Raw genomic sequence first — 22900 nt, 5'->3', positions numbered from 1 at the left:
TATATCATTGTTCATTGAAAGTCAAGCTCTCAGACTCAACAAAACAGCAAAAAAAGAAAAGAAACAAATGACAGTATTTTGCTTCGTGAAAGCATCTTTTATACAGTGTCAGATTAGATTGGGTTTCTGTTTGTGCTGCATCATTAGAAATTCAGAATACACGTTTTTTTCTCGTGTCTCTTGAAAGTTGTTTGGAGGGGAAAGAACTCAAAAGAAGCACTTTTAATTACATAGAAAATATTTCCCATTGTTAGAATGATATACATTGTAACATATCCTTCTTGACCCCTTCCTATTTACAGAAATATTTTTGCCACTGTAAGTCACAGATGAGTATTGCGATGGCCTTATCGCAAGTTAGAATCCTGCTGCTTTGTAATGGAGACAAAGATTGGCTTCAAACATCGAAGGGGACATTTTAAGGCTGACAAAGATGTAGCAGAAAAACAAAAACATTTAACAATAGCCCACGTCATTAACTCTATAATTAGACAATGAAGAAATAAGTTTACGTTTGACGCTGAAGCTCGGCCAAGAAATTCTTCACCTGGCACAAATAGCCCTGACTGTAAAAGCGACACAATGACAGATACACACTCAAAAGTTGAGATCTGAACTTTCTGAGGCATTCTACCATTAAAACAGTCACACTTCACTCACCCTGACCTCAAAAGCCTCAGCCAGCTCAAACCTCAGGAAATAAATTAACAAGAGACGAGGGAATTTACATTTTCACTCAGGCAGACATTTCATATTGCACATGAAAAAGGCAGATGCTTCAGATGAGCTTACATGGTATGGAACAATTTAAAAGAAAACTCGAGTAGGAGGGGAAAAAAAACTGTTAAAACACATGTAATATATGCCCTTTGAAAACATCTTAGTAGAAAACCCTAACCAAGGCAGTCAACTCATACCACACACACACACACACACACACACACACACACACACACACACACACACACACACACACACACACACACACACACACATACATACTGCCCATGACACATGAGACAAACAGTACATGCACACACCCTGATTGCATTATTCTATACTTTCCTCCACCCCGCTGGCATTATCGGTAACATGTCATTTCTAATGCGTTGAAAAGACTGCACTAGCTTAATTGGAATCTCTCTTTCCCTGCTACCCACACAGTCACCATTTTTATGCACTCATTTGGTCATGAACTCTCTTCCATCCATCCACGCTCGCCACGCACGCACGCACGCAGCCCACATACAGTGTTCTCCATTACAGATAGTTATGTTGTGTAACTCAGTGGTTGGCTTCACAAAAGCTGCAGCATTTCCTATTTAAAACAAGGTAAAAGTGGTGCAAAATTTAACACAGAACTCCCAACATTTCTAAATGAGGTACAATCTGAGAGCTGGAAAAAAAAAATACTTTCAAAACTTTTCCTTTGGGAATAATTTCATCGATGGCTACATCTCTGATTCCTTTTTTTTTTTTTTCTCAACCTCACTGACAACACTTGACCAGTAATAACAGCCAAATGATGACTTGATATTTGAAACCAAAACAGGTGAAATGACAACTGTCTTTACAAAGGTTATTTCACAAATCTACATTGTCTTGAGTGTGGTGGTCCTTCCGTCAACACACTGATAGTCAAGCTATGCCTATAACAAATACACAATAATAAACAGGCTCTTATGTTTCAGTTGGTATATATTAAAAGCTCTAAGAAAGGCAGCAAAGATGCACAATAAGGCAGATCCATATGACACACTTGGTGGAGCACACTCAGCTATGGCTCATTTACACGACAGGTGGGATGGATCGTTTAAAGGGCTTTATCATCTATATTGATTTTGGGAGGATAGTAAGAAAAAAGTTGGCAAGTGATGGTGAAGACATTATTAAATAAATTGTGGTAGCGTTTGAATTTCATTTTTTTTTTAATGTACTATGACGGTAGTAGGGGAGTGATTGTCAACCTGTTTTGCCCAAAGGCTTGAGAAGTCGAAGCAAATTGCCCTTGTGGATTTTTGTGGCAATGTAGGAATGAAATGCTCTATTATTTAATTCCAACTATTCAATATAAAAATATTCCTATTATATGGAAACATAGACTGCGTTGTCATTTTGAATAAATTAATAGTGACGTAAAAAAACAACAACTTCACAAGCATTCTTAAATTGATGGCAGTCGCTTGTGTGCGAACAACGCTGTGATTCAAATCAATATCCACCATCATGGAACATGACACTCAAATAATAAGCACTTTATGTTTGCATGACAACATATCCCCCCCGAAGGTTTCTGTAAAGACAGACGTTCATGTGTGTCATTGTGTTTGTACAATCTTAATCAGGATGAGTACTGCACGTATGAACTTGTAAAACATCTCGTTGAAGTTGTCACTGCACCGACTTCTGCGCTCAAGAACTGGGCACATGAGCAACATGAAGCATGTGATCACCAAAAACCACTTCAGACGTTTCCGATCGATCGTCTCATTGGATTATTTTTTAGAAATGTTGTTCTGTCCGTCCTGCATGGCTGCTAAGCTTCAAAGTGACCGACCTCCTCCCTCTCAGGCCACTAAAAGCTGTCCTCAGCCTCTTTATTGGACCACAAAAAAAACAACTTCATGACCCTGAAGATGGGCTACTAGTGTCACTGTCCGTGCCCCCCTTCACAATCGTCAAGGCAGCCGTTAAGGCAGAGGTGGTCGCTCCCGAAAGCGCCCTGGGACTGCAGTAGCTCATATTCCTGGTCCAAGAAGTCTAGGCTGTTGTTGCTAGGCAACCCCCGGATGGTGAACTTGTGGGACACTTTGGTCCACTGCTCTCGATTCGCCGCCACTCTTTCGTAGAGCTCAGTGGCCCCAGGAAGTAGTTCAGACAGCAGCCTAATGGAACACAATGAATGAAAGAAGTCATTTTTAGAGGTAACTGAGGCGTTTTCATTGGGATTTTTTTGGAGTAACCGGGACAGATTGGACGGTGGAGAATCTATAGTACAATTTAACTTAGTACCTAGAGCGGGCAAACAAGCATTAAGTACACCTGCACAATATTTTGAGATGCAATACAAGAGTGCAACCAAAAAGTCCACCTTTACAAAAATAATTCTTGGTTTGGCAAATTTTTGACAACTCTACCATCTTCTGCTCTCATCACCCACAGATTTTGAAGAAAAAAAAGCCCACGTTATAAAAATCAAGACTAAATAATGATATGTATTTTTAATTAAAAGGAGTAAAAGTTAAGTCGAGCCAAAAATAAATACTCTGGTAAAGTACAGTTACCTAAATAAAACTACAGGGACCAAGTATTGGTATTTTGTTACTTCTCACCACTGTGTTCACCTCCATAAAAGCGGCAAAATATTAATCAGCTTAAAGTATGATAGAGTGCAACATTATGAGTTTTATAGTGTCTACAAAGCATCTTATTTAGATATCTTCAGTATTGGATGTCATTGACCTGTGCAGGTTTATGTACTGCGCAGACATTGTAGCCATAAAGTGTGGCGCCACCTGCTATAAACATATTTGGCCAGTAGGGGGCAACACAGTTTAAAAACAAAACCCAGCCGATCATCACTGATATTGCTTCATGTGGGGGCAGATGGTGGCTGCATAATCAGCCAAATGAATCTGAGCCAAAAAAGCTCTCTCGTTTAGACAAATATGAGTCCAACATTTATTCTCCTTTTCAGTCCTTTCTGCCAAGCTTTGAGAAAATTATCTAGATATTTGGCAATAAACGCTCCACTGTGTTCACATTTTACTTTGGCTCTTGCTTGGTACTGGGGACCGAGATGCTGTTTTACATAATTACACACATGGCTTTTTTTTCACTGATCTCCTGGTATATTAACTAGAAATGCCTATTTGTACATGGCCAGAATGCAACTCACTTGATGACTTCTGGATTTGCTAATGCATTCAGACAAGTATGCAGATGGAAGGAGAATTATAGTCTAGTTCGAGCTCGTGGAAGAAATAGTCCACTTTCTTGAATTTATTAAAAAGTTTGTTTTGGAGGAGATTCCAAAGTTGACCCTGATCAAAATGTGAAAGTGTGTGTGAGAGTTTTGTTTGGTACGCACTTGTAAATGGGCATGGCGATGTGCTCCATGAAGCTGATCTGTAGTTCTGGGATGTATGCTTTTTCTCTGTCCATCATCTCACTGGGCCTGTTCCCCATGGCTTTTTCCTATACACACAGCCAAGGTTTATTGTGTTCAGCCTGGAGACAACTTGATAAAGATGTTAAATTGGTTATTTAACAGTGTCCGGGTACATACCAGATCTCCTTGAGAGAAGAATTCTTTATAGATAAGTTCCTGTAGATAACACAGAGTGACGTGTCATTGTTCATTCAGCATACTTTCGGTACAAGATACATCATTGCTTTTCTTTTAAAACTTTTTTTTTCTTTAACTAAAGAGTTACCAGGGTACAAATTATTTATTTTATCTATGTTACAGAATCAGTCCATGTTGATTTAAAGATGGAAGTCCAAAATGACAAAAAGTCACATAAAAAAAAAAAAAAGGATGCATTTTCCGTGTTTGGCTCTTCTGGTTTAAGTGGTGTCATGGCAATACAATAAAGTACTGTAATACAAAAAAACAATATTTTAGGTCTTTTTGGATTCAGTCAGGGATTTGGTGTTGAAAAGGGGACAGAGCAAGATTAAACCTAATCCTACATGCATTGCCATCCCTTGAAATAAAGCACTACATGCTGGTACACAACTAAGCAGTTGATAATCTCTATTTTGTCAGAAATAATTTAGTGTTGCTGTGTAATCACTTGGGACGTGTACATTTTAAGGAATGTTGATAACACCAATGTGCTAGCAACACCTGCTGTCCACACCTTTGTACTGCAGGTAACTTTTGTATAATTAGTTCCATGTCATTAAAATGAATTTTAGTGGCAACCTTTGCTTGACATCAACATGTTACATGCATCACAAAATAGAAAGAAACACTGACAGCAATCTTGCGAGTGGTTTTCCAGCCCTTGGTTTGGTCTGACAGGTCACATGATGTCATCAGCAGGCACAGCAGCAAGGAGTGGTGGGTACTGCTTTTAGGATCATAGCCATCTAAAGCCATCGACGCACAAACACACAGTCCCCGTATTATTTCAAAGGTAACATTTCAATGCAATGCAATCAACTTCTAAAATTTCCAACTCCAAAAAAGGAAAAAAAATCTGTATGGCTGGACATGAGTCCATGACTGACAGGCAGGCACTCAACATTTTGACTGCTTGGAAATTGGCTCCATTTTGTAGACATTCAACCAGGATGACTTTTAATTGATTGCATTCACTCTGAAGTTACACACCACCGGTCAAGAGGTAATAGCCAATTATAGAATGCAAAACTACAGTAAGTTACTGCTTGCGCAAGCTCAAGTAGCAATTTGCTGGAATGGTAAAGGTTCTCACTTTATGTTGTATTAATATTTCTTCTACACTATATCCAGTTATAAAGTGTTTTTTGCAGTAATTCGGGCGCTGTTATTCGAGGTAAATAGGCTCACACTGACGATTAATTAATTAAAGGTAAAATAATAATTGATGATGTCACATCCCCCACCATCTGGTACCCACCATCAGCCATCTTCTGTAAGTCTCTGAATATGCGAAGGTGATGAGCCAGGTCTGTAGCCAGAATGATTTCCCTCATCAAGTCGAGCATGCGCTGGTAATCCTAAAATCAGCACAATACGACACACCAAGTTAATAACAGTGAACACAGATAAATGTAAATATTATTTTTAGATGGCACCTTTCTGGAGAACTTCTCAAAAATGTTACAGCCTTGAGTATTCAGAATGGCAATGGCCTGTGCAAAATGATGTCTCTGTGGAAAAAAAAAGACAAATAAATAACTCCTGAAAGCATCACTGCGAAATCATGTTTAAAAAAAAAAAGTGTAGAAAGTTTACGTTTTGACCACTAGGTGACGCAAAATACACAATGACAGAAAAACTCCGTTTTCAATTGAGCTTTGGAATTATTTTCCCCATTACAAATAATGAAAAGTGTCAAAATAATAAATTACACACAATAACAATTTTAAGCAACGTTTTATCACGGTTTGCTGTCAATTAAGTGTATAAAGACCCAATACAAGTAACTATCAACAGTTAGAGAAGAGCTGCCTTGTCTCATCTTCTGTTCATTTATATTCGGAATTGTTGTTTCAATTTTCCTCAAGATCTTAGAACTAATTCTGAGGCTTGACTGTACGCAAAGCAATAGGCTAATACTATATGGCATTCACAACATGCCTCCGTCTCACACATTCCTGCTGTGCCTTTACCTCCATCACAGATCCCTCTGAGCTGTAGAGAGCAGCCAGCACAGATTGCTGAAAATAGAGACAGTCAACAAATGAAACACAGTCTTTCATCGCATATGTTGCATTGATTTAAAAGCAACAAGAGCCCCCCCAGCCCTCAAGCCATAAGCCTTTCATTGAAGACTGTGAGTCACTTTTACGATGAATCTTGAAATAGCAAGAGAAGGGGGGGGGGTTACATGATGAGGGTGGAACACACGAACATGCTTGCAATCACAATGACAATTTTGTGTCTCATGGAGGTGAGACACAATCCCATAGGGCATCATTGACAAACACTTCTTGTTTCTACTCCTACTCATAACCCACAAGTAGAGATGCATTACAAAACTTCATTCTATGACTCACGCTCAGGAGGTGTACTCCTTTTAACCATCAGTGTGCGTCATTGCATCGACTATTCTAGATTCATGTTCTCACCGAGGCCACTTGGAATGAATTGTTGGTCCCGCGATGATCCAGGTCATGGCACAGACAGGAGACAAAGAGAGCTAAAATCTCTATATCCCTAAACATGAAAGCAGAGGAAATGGATTTCATAACAGGCAACAAGTGGCGTCACTGTCAAAGCTTATACTGGGTCACGGCTGGAGACTCACTCGAGGTAGTTGGATAGCCCAAGGTTTTTGTAGAGCAGGTAGCAGAAGTGGGAGACAGAGAATGCGTGCATCCAATTGTGGTAGGGCGGGTCCCTGTAACCTTTCTTGACCATTAAACAAAACCTATAAAATGGAATAAAACAAGAATTCAGAATAGCCAGTGTTAGATATTCCTCTTCATCTACGATTAGATAAAATGATGAAAACCACATTTGCAGTGCTTCATAATTATAAGCTAATACTGGTAGTCTTCAACTTATGAACGTTCATAGATACAAACAAAGCACTAGCAGAGTGGCCCCCCAAGACCAGATAACTGGACTTTCGGGATTTCGTTTCCCATATTTCTACTCAGCTGCTGTAGGGAACATGAATCGAAGGTTTATCAGCGTTTTCTGAAGAATGTTTTGGTTTTGTAACACGTTATTTTTGTTTTGCAGACCCCCTGAGGTATCATTACGCTACTGTGTGAAAATTTAATTCATTTTATTTTTATTTAATTTATGTGTAAACAGGATCTACTTTGTATAATCTAATTAATTTAATACTTTAAATATTATTTATAATTATATATATATTATTTAAATATGACACAAATATTATTTATTTTCATTTAATAAAATCAATCTAAATCTATTTGATAAAATTAATCTAAATCTAATTAATTTAATACTTTGAATGTTTTAATTGAATAAAATTTAATTTCAAAACAAAAAGTCTTGACCTACAATTCGACTCATAGCCTCCCAGAACCCATTATGTTCCTAAATTGAAGACTACCTATACTGCAAATGTAAGGCTGAGAATATCCAACCTGGCAAGAGTCTGCCTATCGATCTTGTACGTGTTGATGAAACCCATGTCTTCAAACATGCTGAGGACACACTGCAGACACACACGGCAAAATCATTTTCGATACAATCAATCATTCCTTCTATTTGTTCCATACATCTTCCCTCATATTGCTTTTCTTACCATCGGTGTGGTGTCATCAGGTAGCGAGCGCGGCGTGTAGGTGAACTCAGCAAAGCAAGGATGGATCTTCTTTACCGGCTCAATTCCTACTACCAGCAGTTTACACACCTCGTCCTCTGAAAGCTGTAGCATACACACACTGAATGATGTTGCGTAAAAAAGCACCAAGGTTCAAAACAGTGGCCCTCTGTGTGAGAGTGAGCGCCATGCAATTTAAGTTTACCTTCATATGGTACTTCATCATTTCATTGGCCAGGTGAGATCTGAACTGTGCTTCATGGACCTTCTTGTACAGCAACGACTATGGGCACAGCAAATTGTTACGTAAATGACATCTTTCACAAGGCCCCACATTTGCACTTTATCCTTCCTATAAAATTAGTGTGTGGAGTGAAAAATGCATTTGACCTCTCACAATCTCAGATGTATTTTCTAGTGAAATGAAAAAATAAATTCATTGCTGAAAAGCGGTAGGTAATCTTTCATATTGAGGACATCCAAATGACCCTCTTTTTTTTTTTCTTCCCCGCATTCATGTAATGCCTTTAGGATTCAGCCTTCTCTACCTTCAAGTGCCAAAAGTAATAGAAATGCATTCTCACATTATTTTAATGACCTCATCCACCTTTGCAGATCCATGGTTATTGTGTAAAACTTCTAAACCGGAGGCCGATTACATTTCAACGTAGTCCTTATCACGATTAACTGTTGATGAATAATGCAACTTGCTCCTGTTTAAATGTTAAATGAACTGCCTGGAGGGCAAATATTTTTCAAATTAAAAATCCGACAGTTAGACAAACTATCAAACACCTGCAGTCATTATAAATCATACATTGGAAGAATTTTGAATATCAAGGCGAACCTACTAAACTTATTCTACAATATTTATAACATCACTGATGGGTGCTTTTATCATTACGACTGAACCATAAAGTCATTCAAGTCCATTTCAATAAATTAGTTGTTCAAATAAAAAAAAAACTCTAATTCTTAATTTGTTTCTCATGTAGGCTTTATGTGATAATCCTTACTATCGCAAACACTGTCTTCAACATAATCTTTGTCAGTTCCATCAGATTGAGTTTAATGGGTGTGCAGCAGTCCCACAAAGCCTCTGCACCACAACATAAAAACTGCTTGCTTCTATCACATCCTGGAATCTCTTCAAATTTCCCCGGAGACCTCCATTGGCGCTCTACTCTGACTCGACTCGACTCAGCATTTCCCTCCGAGCTGATTCTGGTTTATCAGACAATATCGATATTCTCCGGTGCATTCAGCAAGGTACTAATTTACAGCCATGATCAAGGTGAAGCTGTAAATACTACAAAAATATTTCTTTGACAACCCAATCAATCAGAGGATATGAGTAATTTGAAATCAGATAAATCCAAATTCCTTGTAACAGTTCAGTAAATATGTGAGAGAAGAGACTTACATGGGCAATGCTAATACCACAGTAGATGGAAAAAGCCGTGGCCAAATCCTCATCAAAGCGGTTGAACCACGGCCCGTTCATTTTATTCACCAACTCAGCAACCCCGATCACCTCTGAGGAATATTAAGGAGGATTACAAATAGAGGAGAGTCAGATCATCAACATGCATGGGCAAAGGTGAGCACGATGGTTACTAATGAAGGAAGAACATGAGAGTGACAAAAAAAAGAAAGCAACACGGTTGGGACACTGCACACGCACAAAAATCCTGTCAAAAATCTTTCTAGATCTAGAAGCTTCGAAATGATAACGTGCAATTGACATTATTTTTCATTGTTGATTCCTGGAGGTGTTCTAGTCTGTTACAATATTCATACTTGTTTTTACATTTTCACCCGCACCTAAAAAAATCATGAATTCCAACTCTGGATAAAATATTCAAATCTACAAGACAGCTTTTCTACCTGGACTGACATGAGGCAGATACTAACAGAAAAACTATTCTGTCAGCATGGGAAAAAAATTGTAACCTTTCCAAAGTATGAGCAGAACTATCCTTTTTTTTTTTTTATGAAGAGAATCCCAAATCACAGCTCACCATCGTTCTCATCTTTGATGGGGAAGCAGAGGATGTTGCGAGTCCTGAAACCGGTACTGTCGTCCACACCACGATAGAAAAGAGGATGGGAGTAGGCGTCCTTAATGTTCAGGATTTGACCTGTGGTCGCCACATGGCCTGCAATACCCTGATCTGCTGGGATACGGAATTCCTTCTGCAGGGAAAGCATACATGAAACCTTGTGTTACATTTAATCCATAGTTCTTTCTCAACCATTCAAGTCTGGCACTGTCAACAAACAAAATCAAAGCAATTGAACAAGGGTGTGTAGACTTTTTATATTCATAAAAAAACATTTGACTTTGTTGTTTCAAATGTTGACGTTACGTTCAATGCGCCCATAAGAATAACAACTAAACTAGGCTAGGTCATCAAACTGCAAAAACAAACTATACATTGACTTTGCGTTGGAACACGGCAGCAGATTGTTAAAAACGTACCTCTTCATCACTAACCACACCACCGTCAAACACTTTGGCCACTAACTCGTGGCTATGGCGATCCAGCAAGAACACCGAACAGCTGAAAAGACACACAGAGAAAAGTTCAGAGAAGGGCAAAGCCGCCAAAATGCCATTTATTCCATTTCATCTCAGGTCATTTTGAACCCTCATTAAACGAGGCAAGATAGCATTTTGCAAAAAGGGATGAAGACATTCACACTGTTCCCCCGCACGCTGACTTACATCTCTGCATCACTGAGGTTCCTGGCCTCCACTATAATTTCCTGTAAGAGCACTGACACATCATCTGAAAGTATAAAGGAGAGGCAGGATGAGAGGAAATAAAAATAAAACGGGAGGGAAATTACAGCAATTAAAGGACTAGATAAATAATGGGAGATAGAAGCACGAGTAACGGTGATTCATTTATTCGAGCTGATAAGCTTTTTTGTTAACAACGCTCGATGCCAAGAGGTGCCATTTGTTTCACAGATTGATCGAATCCGCTGTCGCAGCAATCGTGATGGCCGAGCAAAGACTAATTGTACTGATGGGGCTTACTGTTTAAGACACTTGAAATATCTGAAGCCTTCACTTTTAATGCGCTTGTAATTTTATGGCTGCGGGTGTAATCACCTTTAGCATCTTTAATATTTTTCTCCATTACATGCACCATGTGTTTCATTTGGCACTCTTTTATATGTGTCAGACATTCATTTGAAATGTTCTGTGTCATGAAATACAGACAGGAATGCAGAGCAGCATCATACCCAAGTGTGTGAAGAGATTTTTGGCCACTTGCAAGAGTGCCTATGTGGAGAAAGAATATACAAAAAAAGCTCTTTAGATTGAATGTGTATTAATGCATACAAATAGGATTGGTGTTTGTGCATGGGCATATTACCTGGCATTCTACTTTCAGTTTCTGTTCCTTCTGGAAGGCCAAAGTTGAGGTGAGGACCGTTGAAGTGTAGCAGAAACAGTGTTGGATGGCGTACTCGTCCGCCTCCGTGTGTCTGTGGGCAACGTGTGGACTCGGTTCTTACGTGAACATTTACGACAAGCCAACGAAGAGGATAAATAACTCTCAATGAAAAACATGTGTCCTTTCGAAACATAATCCTCCGTTTTTCGACACTGCCACAGAGGTATGATTATTTGTGTGCAACCTACTTTGACGCATATTTCAATAGTTTACATCAGCTTAGTTTACGTCCATATCCAATTAAGTCACAGTCTTAAACAGGCAAAAAAAAAAAGATTTGCTAACAGATTCTGACCTCTGAGATAATTGCCTGCAGTTGTCTCTTCTTGTCTAGAGAGGGCAGTGGCACATTATTGGGCAAATGTAAATTGTGAAGAATAGCCCCGAGGCTTTCTTGCCCTTAGCTGAGCCTTGTGGGAAACCTGCGAAGGAGGCATGAATCATATCCAACCTAGAACATGCCTCGGAACAAGTGAAATGAAGTTCACTCCCATAATAGAAGCTGATCTGTGATTGACGTGCGATAGAGCACAAGGCGGTGGTCTTGAGTTCCTCCCCCTCTTTCTTTCTCTCCTTGAAGCATACACTGCATCTTGTTTCTTTCTTCCCTCTAGAGAAAATAGCCTTGAAGTACATGGAACGGCCAGGCAGCTTTGCTTCCAAAGACCAGACACACCGAGTCCTCGTTCCACAAAGGAAATGGCACACAAAGAGCTCACCGAACGTACAGTATAGCAGCACACGCTGAGGCGTTTTCTCGAAGGCTCTTTGTAATTTGTTGAAAAGAAAAATTCTCAAGCAAGATTGGTCTGCGACACCAATTACATTCGAAAGGCTAATAGAACTGCTACAAAATGACATTTAAACCTTGTAAGCTCTCTGCATATAGATGATTAAAATTCAATTTCAAACATCATCTTCATCCCACTCTGCAGTTGTGCCTCAAACAATGTTTGTGTTGACTACATGTACACTCCAAAAACAGGACTCCCAAAATATGTTTATTCATTCATCCTTTGTCTCAGGGCATTTCAATCTAAATTTAACACTTAAAAGGGGAAGAATGCCTGACTTTGGTGGAGGCAGAGTCATTTCTCACTCAATGGGAATGTAAATGCTTGTCTGTTTCTAGATGTGCCCTGCAACTGACTGTCAAGGGTGTAGTCCGGCTTTCGTCTGGTGTCGGTCCACCTCCCCATGACCTTGAACACGATAAGCGGTATAGAAAATGTAATGATGTAATGAGGGAGTGAGAAAAGATTCGCTACTTCCACAATCCTGCGGCTGTTACAATAGTAATAAGGTACCAAGAAATTAAAGGACATTATTTCTGTCCCATCTAGTGCTGGCTGCAGAGTGAGTGTGTTTCTAAAAAGCACCATACACATGCGTGTGTATGTCTCGTTAGTGAATTTGCAGTTAGAAGAACAGATAGCGAAGACTCCGATATAGGTGACGGATTTATCCGGCACATAGGGAGAGGTCAGATTCCTGCCAATTACACATCCGCACACAAGTAGGGAGCTGACATATCGCCCAGCTTGATACGATCTATTCGTGTGGGCTGTGCAGTGCATCCTGCTGGTAAGGGGGGATTCATTGAAACAGCAGTGAAAACATCAAGTGAACGAATGGTTGGTCTGTTTGCCATCACAGTAAGGTTGAAAATACGGACGAATTTCAAAATGGAACATTTTTCATGTGGATTTTGTTGAATGTTTGGGAATTTAAAAGGAATGGGATAAAGTGCAGGAGGGGAATTTACATACAGAATTAATATATAAATATTCTTCTGCAAAAATATATTTTTTTACAGCTTGTGCAATTAACAAATAAGGAAAATGAGCCCACACTCACTGTGCATGCTTCTAGCCAAATCTGATTTAATTACGGTCCTATTCAAATAAATTGGAATAATTCACGAGACTGCATAAATTTGAATCCCCAAGAATGGCAGTTTTGATTCAGCCACTAACATACCTCTGTCCACCCTGCTTGTTGAAGGCGCACGCCAGAGCCACCACTTGGCCCGTAGCCCTGCTCACAACGGGGACGCACAGCATGGAGGAGATCTCACAGGCCAACATACTGGACAGCTGCCTACGCTCCTCCTGAGGGATTTTGACCAGAGTGCACACAGAATGAACACGCAAAACTGATAGACAGTTGGAAAGAGATTATTTTCCTTACAGCACTGATGTCTTGAAGCGTAATTGGCTTCTTCTTCTCGACAACCTGACCGAAACGTCCAAACATCAGCTATAAACAGAAGGGGAAAATGAGTCATGTGAAAGGTCTGCTATTTGATTCAAAAAATCGGCATTAAGCCACAAAAAGGTGTGTTGTCAAAATTACAAATTCAACCTAAGCTTGCTCAATAGAAATTTGAAGTCGCTCTGCAACTCAAAATTAACTGCAGCTTTAGCCAATCCAGGTCCAATTGTGTAATATTTTCTGTATACACACATCACTCACTGACAAACATGATTGCTGGCCTCACCGGGAAACTGATCTCCTCCTCCAGAACTTTGTCTCCGACTACCTAAAGGTCAGAGGATATCACATCATTTTAAAAGTAATCAATAAATGTTTCAAATTAATCACAAGCTGTTGACATTTCATATTCCTTTTGTGAATGTACCTGGCAAAAAAGCTGGTGGTTGTCCTCAGACACTAACAGCAGACAACAACATTGTGACCGAGTCTGCTGCTGCAGCTATGTAGACACAAACACACATGAGAAAGGTTAATATGGACTCACATGGCAATATGTGTGTGTGTGTGTGTGTGTGGTAGACCAATAAATCATAAAACGCACAATGATTTTCCTCTTACTGTAATTTTGGCTGCCCGTGCACATCAGCGCACACACACTGTATGCATACACATCCACCCACACGCTCCGATATCATAATAGCAGTGCATCTTCACACTCCTGTAATCCACAGAGCTGGCTTCAGGACAAGATTAAATGCCAACCACAGCCAACACACTCATCCCCCATTAACACACTATTGAACAAATATGTACACTAATGCACATTTCTGCATATAAGAAGGCCCTTCGGCCCATTTTCCCCAAAATAAAATCCGATGAGAACCACCACAAACAAATAGATCATTCTTTCGAAATAACTTTTTTTTGTGACTTTCTCCACATGCTTTTCCTTTCATTTATGCTAGCTTTCACATTTCTCTTTGTTTCACTACTCTGCATGGATGTGATCAGAAGGTTAACGACAACATCGGAAGTGTCATCATAACAATTTGTGGTGCAGATAGGAAGATTTCCATGTTTGGCAGGTATAATGTGTATGTGAACGTACGTGAGAGTGCATGACTGATGTCAAGCGCTTACATAATTGATGACTTTGAGCTGGAGAGACGCTGCGTCAAGGTCATAAAGCTCACCTACAAGACAGGGCAGAGAGGGAGAGTGATGACTGTAAAACAAAGAAGAGCGAGGGCAAAGAAGAATAGAAAAAAAAAAGGTCCGAAGCAGGAATGCAGAACATGTATGCGGTTGGACAGAATGCAATCCCCAGGGAGAGGCTGTGTGACAGAGCCAGGTCAGGGAGGGGTGAATAGGAAGCGGCAAACAGATACGGGAATAATGAAGACAAGTGAAGAGTGCAAGGAAGGAAGACGCCAAGGTTTGACAGAGAGGGAGCCAGACAAAATGTGGGCCGAGACCCCATGGCAACTCTCATTTGTTGACAATTAGAGATGAGCAAATAAAGCTTGTGTTCCTGGGAGCAGCGTTATCAAATTCCATTATGCATGAAGTTCTTGTCTTAGCAAAGATCCAAATACATAGCTCTCTTAATCGGCACGTCACGCTCTCTTTGGATTTCTCACCTCACTGTGTGTTTGCGTATGTTGACGTACCACAAAGTTGGAGGATGTTGCGGTCCAACTCGCTGTAGTCCTGGTCCGAGACATTGAGGTGTAGCAGTGCATTGTGGGATTGAATGGGAGAGGGGCTGAGTGGGGGCCTCTGGTAGGACGCCTGAACCAGATGGACGCGGACGCATGCCACCGAGGCCTGCCGCGTCACGCGCGAGAACGAAAACACACCAATGAGCAAAAGGTCATTCAAGAATTGATGCCAATCAACTTTCAGATGAGAAGGGAAAATTGCTTTATGGGTTTATAAAGTACGTGCAAGGTTAAGGCTTTTTCATATTCCCGATATGCATCATGGAAAAAAACAAGGTCAAAACAAGAGCTGTTAAGGTAAACGTACATGTTTTTCCAGCGTGCTAAGATGCGCTTCATCTTGATCGGAGAGAGGACTACAGCCCACCTACAACACATATAAAAGCAAAAAACAACATTCAGTGCAATCTACTGTCTATCTGCAAAGATCTTACGTGACACTACACCAATGAACATCAATCGTGATTCACCATCCTGTGTGTGTTTTGTGAAAGCAAGGACTGACCAGTAAGACAGCGATGGCCTTGGTCCGCTCTTGATCCAAGATAGGAATAACAACAGCTGAGAGAAAAACAAGGAAGGAAAGAAGGCAGGGGGAGAAAGAAGATATCTTCATTTAAATTCACTCCTTTCATTTTCCCCTCCATGTCCTTGCCTCGTTCTTAATCTTTCTTTTTTTTTTATCCAATTTGTTTTTTTCGTGTTGTTGTTCCTAATGGAAATGCGTGAATAGGACATGAAATATGAATTCAACAAGGGACACCATCAACGCCCTTGCGCAACACTGTTATTATCCTCTTTGCAGAAAGAGAAGCGGCATCAGCATATTATTGAAAAAAAAAAAATTAGACATATTCATGAAGCTGCAACTTTCTGAACAAGTGGGAAAATGACTACATGATCCATCTGTCCGTTTGTCCATCCATCCGCAATTTAATTTTCTCTACATACCTCTTTGGTGTGCCTTTAGTGGGGCTGCAAGAGAAGTTTTGTATTTTTCGGGCACTTCCGATGAGGGAAAGCCGGCACACTGACATCGCTTCAGCTGCTCGACAACACTCCTGTTGAGAAAAGAGAAAAGGTTTGATTGAAGTAGAACAAATGCAGTTAACTCACAGAGAGCCAAAGATCGACCAAGTGGAGTCTAATCAAATTTATTTATATCGCCCTTAATCACAGAAACGTCCCAAAGGACTTCACATGGCCACAGTTGACAAATATCAACTGACAGCCCCTGAAAAACGAAACAAAAACAAAAAAAACGGGAAGAATTATAAACCTTGAGTAAGACATCGAGAGCAGATGGTGATTGATTGATTGGTTTGAAATCAAAAGATGAGACGATCAGCTTTTATTTCTAGGTGTTTCCATCTTGATCCAGCAAACAACTTTGAGGATTTCTAACAGTTTCAAGCTACCTTTTTCTTGGTATAGCACTGATTTTTTTTTTCTTCAGAACATTTCAAAAGCTTGTATTGGAAATGGGTTAGGGTTAGGGTTACAAATCTGTTGTGATGCCTCTTACTGATTTTCCATCTTCTCTCAGCTGGTTTTGCTAACACCAAGAAATATCTCATTTATATGCCGTCTACACCTCAAATTAGTATTTTTGTAGTCTTCACAAGCAAAACCTAAATGTAAATCTGAAGCTGACTATAAACATTTAGAAACCTGACAACATTTTGCGCTCCAATCGCTTCCACGCCAATTTGGAAACGAGTAATAAAAACAATGTAAGAAGGTAAATTCATCATCATCTGTGCTTCATTTAATAATATCCCGAACTCTCCAGCAGTGACTCACACAACACAAAACACCCATTACATGCTCAAAGCGTCTGAATTCCGCTTCCAGCGTTGCACTCAAATGTGTATGGTGCATTGACTTTTAAATGGCCATTTATTTTAGCTCACTAAAACATTATTGGCGTAGCTTACGATGGTAGCAAAGGGACTGCCCTTTACGTATTGCCCGGCTTTACTGTACGATCGTTGTGTAAATTCACACATGGGAGGGCAAAAGCAGTGGCTCCGATGGGAGGTCAATGGAAGCCTGGGAACTCCACTATCATTTAGTTGCTACCTGACAGTAAAATGGGATTAGACGGGGAAAAATACTTAGATTAAGATGGCATGCTTACAACAATGCAGTTAAATGCGATCCAGATATTGTATCACACCGCAAATGTGTAAATGCACCTGCCGAGGCCTTTGAGTGTATGTGGGAGTGAGGACTTCATCATGTTATCATTAACCACACCAGGATGGCTCGAATGATATTGAATCATGCTTAAATAACACTGTGAGCTTCTTTACTACACAGCCATCAGTGAAACACACTGAGGGTGTGTTACAGGTCACTGACCTTCTTGGAGGTGAGCACTGCTACTCACAAGTCGGTCCTGATTGATTAATTTGGCGGCGTATTGTCAATCTTCATTTTTTGGTATTTAAAGACAGGAACTAATTCAGATTCATACGTTGAATATATATAACTACGCTCATATGTAGAAACCATTTGTCACATTGGTTTACATTAGTTGGACCACTTGATTAATATTCATTAGTTGCTTATTTTATTAAGTAAATCCCATAAAATTGATATAGATGGTTTAAAAAAAATACGAAACAACTTTGGATTTATTGTTTAAATGACAGAATCTTATACTTTATTAAATTGTTATATTATATTGAATAGTATAAATACTGTATTATTTATTTTGACTTTGATGTAGTTATTGCTACAATCAGTCACACCGCATGACAAGAAGATATAAAGAGCTCAAAAAAAATTCCACACAAAAACTAAACAAACTTACATTTCATAAATGTTTACTGAATGTCATACATCTTTCATGTTTTTTAATTAACGCTAACGATTAAATGCAACACTTTTGTGAAGTAGTTAATTCATTTATTTTACCTAGTCTGTGATGCTAAACTAAGAATGAGGTTGCTGGCTCACATTTTGCAGCAGTAAAAAATCTAATTAATTTGGAAAAAACATGAAACATTTTTCAAAAACACTTTTCATTAAAAATTTAATTAACAGTTTAAGAATTAATTTACAGCACCAACTGATATCTGCAACCTCAGGGCATATAAATTTAGCTCAGTCTGGGCTCGTCAATTTTGACCAGTTTGAGGTTGCTGGCTCAGGTTCTATACTTATTTGATTAGATACTAATTTTACACCGTTTGCGTGACCTTGATGATTATTTTCTAGCTGTGTTCTATAAAGTAAGTTTATATTGGTCAGCTGGATAGGTACAGTATTACCTATATGTGTTCATCAAGAAGTTCTAAAATTAAACATGAGCGGTCAAAAACTTCAAAAGTAGAAAACTTTCAGGTTGTGCAGACATTGCACGCTAGCTGAGCTTCTTCAGTAAATTTTCAGAAATTCCTCCCAATATGGTAAAACATGAAATGAGTACCATGACAACTCGTGTGTCCAAAGTGCCAGGCGAGCGCTAGTTCTTGGTAGAGAGCAAGATTAAAAACAGCTCTGACAATGTGTCTGCCTGAGGAGAAGGTGACTTGATTAATGCGGCTCGCAAGCTGTGAAAAAGGCCTGCAAGAGTTTAACCCTTTCAAATGCACTCATTAAAATTCTTAGAAATTCTAAACTTTAACCCCAGGAAATTATTCAAGTAAATCGAAAGACTATTTCTGGTGAAATAACTTTTTTTTCCTCGTCATTTTCATTATCCATCCATTTAATCTCTTGACCGCTTGCGAGTGTGCTGGAGTCCATCCCAGCTGACTTTGGCCAAGATTCAGGCTGCACCCCAAACTGGTCACCAGCAACATATATTTAAACCAGTGATTGTCAACTGTAGGTCCACAGCCCTTTAGTGGTCCGTGGCGGTATTGTAGGTGGTTTGTAAAATTGGTAATGGAAAATAATTGTAACAATTTTAAAACTAAAATTATTTAGACTTGATTAATTTTCCAGCTAATTTTGTGAATCATTTACCTATCCAAATTATTTCAAATGTAGCTGAGATTTCCAAAATAAACATATAGATGCAAATAAATAACCTGTATAGGTTTATCCTCCATTGATGCAAAATAAAATAATATTCCGCCAAAGCAGTGGTCCCGGAGTTGCTTCTTGGTTATAACATGGACAAAACCAGTTAAAAAAAAAAAAAGATTTGGACGAATCTGCACTCATTCACACCTACGGACAACATCTTCACTTAAATTGCCACACGTTAGGTTCCTAATATTTTTGACTCACTTGTGTCACTAATTAAGATAATCCACTGTGAACTCACATTAAGATACATGGATAAAATAACCTCTAGTGTACACAGTACTTGTTTCCTTGCGGGACTGTCCTCGCATCTACATGTGCATGTACATTTAGGTGTGTGTGTGTGTGTGTGAATGTGAGCTGTTAAAAGGGCTTCTTGTCTAACAAAGAGACAGTTTCATCAATAATGTACTGCTGGGTTTTAGCGCATGGGTAGCCACGGTAGTAGCACAAAGCTTCTGGAGAGCACTTAAGACGACATTAACTGGGCCTCTTTTGGAACTCGAGCATTGTCACCTCCACGAGCCCTGCAGTCTTCCAGCCGCTGAAGACGAGCATCAAGTAGAGGAAAGTGGAGCGGACAGATCGAAACTTAGAAGGTTCAATCCCACCATGAAGTGCCTTTGGCGTCTTATCACAATCACTCAGTCATCATGAAATGTAGCAAAAATAATGAAACGCTGAGGGCTTATTAGGAGTGGCCAAATGACCAGTTACCTTCATTTTATACCCAACAAATCCCAACTTTTGACAGTCAATTGAGGACGTCTCAAAGGCACCTGATGGCGTTCTTGTGTTTCTCGGCTCCTTGGAGTGGAATTGGTTGCTCCGAGGTAAAAGGGGAACCGTCGAGGTTGTCATGGCAGACTGAGCGGTATGAAGCGAGGCCAGCGTGTGACGTGATTGAGCGCTGAGCAGCTCATAATCATCCCTCTTCCCTTCCCTTATTGCGATGCCTCTCAGGGCACCACCTCCCTCGACAAAGGCGCAGCAAATCAACGCGCAGCAGTCAGCCACTCAAAGCAAACATCTGCGGCGTGCTGCACACACACAGCACGCACCTGATCTTGCCCTCCTGTGGCAGCTCGTGCGGCGGGTCGTCCGACAGCAACCTTGAGTTTCCATCTAGTGTGTACACACATACACACTCCTAGAATGAAAACCACACACACAAACATTTATTAGAAGTGTGAATTCGGAGTTGTGTAGGACCATGCAATAATCTGGCCGGCAGTATTGGAAGAAAATGTAGCAGAATTCAGAGCAAGAAGAAGGGGGAGAGAAGACCCCCTATGGACCTCTTTGTTCCCAAAGAGCAGAGAAAATGCCCGAGGATTGTTGATTGCTCTATTTGTATGTGTGTGTTAATGTAGAAGTTGTTTTCATATATTTCTATTTTTTTGTCTTTATGGGTGGGTGTGGAACATGTGATTCACTGTAATGTGATTTTTCTGGCATTAACTCCACCACTCAGAGAACATTTCAAACGTGTGTATGTGTGTGTTTATACCGTGTGGGGTAACAGCGTCTGTACGCCATCTCGAAGGGCCACTCGCAGCGAGCGCACATCGACAACGGCTGCCAGCTGCAGCAGAGCATCCTGTGGAAGGAGACAAACATATGCCCTTGTTTCTCTTTTGGCTCCTCATTTCAAATAAACATCAGGATCTTCAAGTCGGAGCCCTGAGCTAAAGTTCTCTCATTTGGTGTTATGCGCAAGTTCTATGTCACAAGCTACTTAACAAGCTGCAAAACTCTCTAGGCTACATTCAAACACTGACACACTGGAGGCACTTAAACTAAAACTCTTTTTTAGGATTAGGTTTGCTCTCCTGGACATTTGATGAATTTGATGCATGCACTGTGAAAACCTAATGTGTGGCAATTCACTCGCAGCGTTTCTTAGGCAAGAAAAAGCTCATGATTCATAGAATAATAGTGTAAAGTGGGCCCAGCAAAAAATACCTGTAAACCACATAACATAATAAATAATATAAATAAATAAATAAATAATAATAACAATAAATAATAACAATAATAATAATAATAATAATGTATTGAATAATAATGCATTGCACAATGGTGGTAATCTTTTCGTGGTTCATCGTCTCTTCAGAACAAGTTTAAAGTGATCATCTGGGCAACTGGGATCTAATCAGTGCTGAAACAAACAAGGAAGTTCCTTTTTGTTCACAGGCCTAAACATTTAGAGCTGATCAAGTACCAATATCCTCTGTTGATAGGAATGACATGAATAAAATATGTGTTCCACTGAAAAACAGGTTGGTGCAAAGAATGTAAAAACAACTTGATACCGAATCATCCCAAGCATGATAACAAACGAAACCTTTAGTGTGTACACTGATAAAAGGCCCGCAATCAGGCCTTTCTTTTTCCCCTAATCTAAGCGCGCTCCCCTCCCTTTTCAATTTCCTAGCAAAGAGTGGAAAAATCTTGATGAAAGCTTCATGCATATGCAGGAGGCGCCGTATCTATAAATGTGTACAATTAGGTGCTGATCCCTGTGCAGCACACTGTTGTCCAGGACTTTGTAGTTTGTAGAGAAGATGGCTTTCTTTGAGGCTTGTTTCAGTTCAACATCTTCAAAGCAAATTAAGATGGAAGACAACACGTTTCGACGGTGCCTCGAGAATTTTTGCATCATCGCGCTCCAAAAACTTGAGCAAAAGCCTGGGTCATAACTTCAACTCAGATGTTGCACACTGGGTGCCATTTATTTTTATTCCTTCCACTTATCACTGAGCATTATTCCAACATTTTAGTGAAAGTGCATCTCAGCAGGACATCAAAATCTGATCAAAGCATTGAGAAATAGTGGAAGAAATCTAAGATGCTTAACACACAGCTGCTTTGGAGACGGCGGGCGGGGTGAATATAAATAGGAAAGTTGAACATCATGTTCAAAATATTGTCTGTGAGTGCCAGATCATATTCAGCTTGTCCTGATAAAGCTGTTAGTCACACAGAACATCTTGTTTCTCTCTGGAATGCCTGCAAGGCCTTTACCAAGGATGTCCAACTTTAAAAACTCCCCCTCAACTATTCTATCTTCTCGTCTGCCACTCACTCGCACTCAGAATTTTTAATAAACAGGAAAGACAAGGACGTGTGTGCATGTGTGTGTGTGTGCCGGGTCAGACTGTGAAGGATGCGAGCCGAGCGAAAAAATGGGAGTCGAGGGGAGAGTTTAGCCATCCCTAAGCTATCTGGTGCTTTTTACATATGATTAAATGTGATTAGCTTTGATCACTCAATCACACGGCCATGGTGGTGTCGTAATGAAGTTGGACCGAGGCTAACCACAGAGAATGGCTTTCAATCAGGGTGGGTTGCATCATCAGCCAAAGAGCATGAAATGCTTGCGGAAATCGTGATGTTTGATTGGAAACGGAATGCAAACTATTATATTATCCGTCACTCTTGGTGTGTGAGCGCACGCACTACCAAGTAGAGCTATGCCTCGGTAAATGTCAAA

General features: G+C 39.9%; 1 protein-coding gene across 2 annotated transcripts in view; it reads right to left on the bottom strand.

The window, feature by feature from the left end:
• Positions 1-1485: 1485 nt before the first annotated feature.
• LOC119132023 (cGMP-dependent 3',5'-cyclic phosphodiesterase) overlaps positions 1486-22900 on the bottom strand; it is a 90143-nt gene continuing 68728 nt past the window's right edge. For both annotated transcript variants that reach the window (XM_037266888.1, XM_037266889.1), the window contains exons 3-31: positions 20915-21004; positions 20466-20554; positions 16315-16424; positions 15869-15924; positions 15671-15730; positions 15313-15469; positions 14783-14835; positions 14067-14141; positions 13926-13967; positions 13616-13684; positions 13406-13536; positions 11345-11456; positions 11211-11250; positions 10684-10747; positions 10438-10519; positions 9977-10151; positions 9379-9491; positions 8161-8238; positions 7938-8060; positions 7777-7847; positions 6963-7085; positions 6784-6871; positions 6325-6372; positions 5788-5862; positions 5610-5709; positions 4985-5097; positions 4289-4327; positions 4091-4197; positions 1486-2885 (exon numbers count right to left, since the gene is read on the bottom strand). In XM_037266888.1, the coding sequence (XP_037122783.1) occupies positions 2651-2885; positions 4091-4197; positions 4289-4327; positions 4985-5097; positions 5610-5709; positions 5788-5862; positions 6325-6372; positions 6784-6871; positions 6963-7085; positions 7777-7847; positions 7938-8060; positions 8161-8238; positions 9379-9491; positions 9977-10151; positions 10438-10519; positions 10684-10747; positions 11211-11250; positions 11345-11456; positions 13406-13536; positions 13616-13684; positions 13926-13967; positions 14067-14141; positions 14783-14835; positions 15313-15469; positions 15671-15730; positions 15869-15924; positions 16315-16424; positions 20466-20554; positions 20915-21004 (2718 nt within the window). In that variant the 3' untranslated portion in view covers positions 1486-2650. The remainder of the gene's footprint in view (positions 2886-4090; positions 4198-4288; positions 4328-4984; positions 5098-5609; positions 5710-5787; positions 5863-6324; positions 6373-6783; positions 6872-6962; positions 7086-7776; positions 7848-7937; positions 8061-8160; positions 8239-9378; positions 9492-9976; positions 10152-10437; positions 10520-10683; positions 10748-11210; positions 11251-11344; positions 11457-13405; positions 13537-13615; positions 13685-13925; positions 13968-14066; positions 14142-14782; positions 14836-15312; positions 15470-15670; positions 15731-15868; positions 15925-16314; positions 16425-20465; positions 20555-20914; positions 21005-22900) is intronic.

This window comes from Syngnathus acus, chromosome 13, assembly GCF_901709675.1.
Source record: "Syngnathus acus chromosome 13, fSynAcu1.2, whole genome shotgun sequence".
Taxonomy (NCBI): domain Eukaryota; kingdom Metazoa; phylum Chordata; class Actinopteri; order Syngnathiformes; family Syngnathidae; genus Syngnathus; species Syngnathus acus.
Note: the sequence above shows the minus strand (reverse complement) of the source record. Positions and strands in the feature narration are given on the sequence as shown.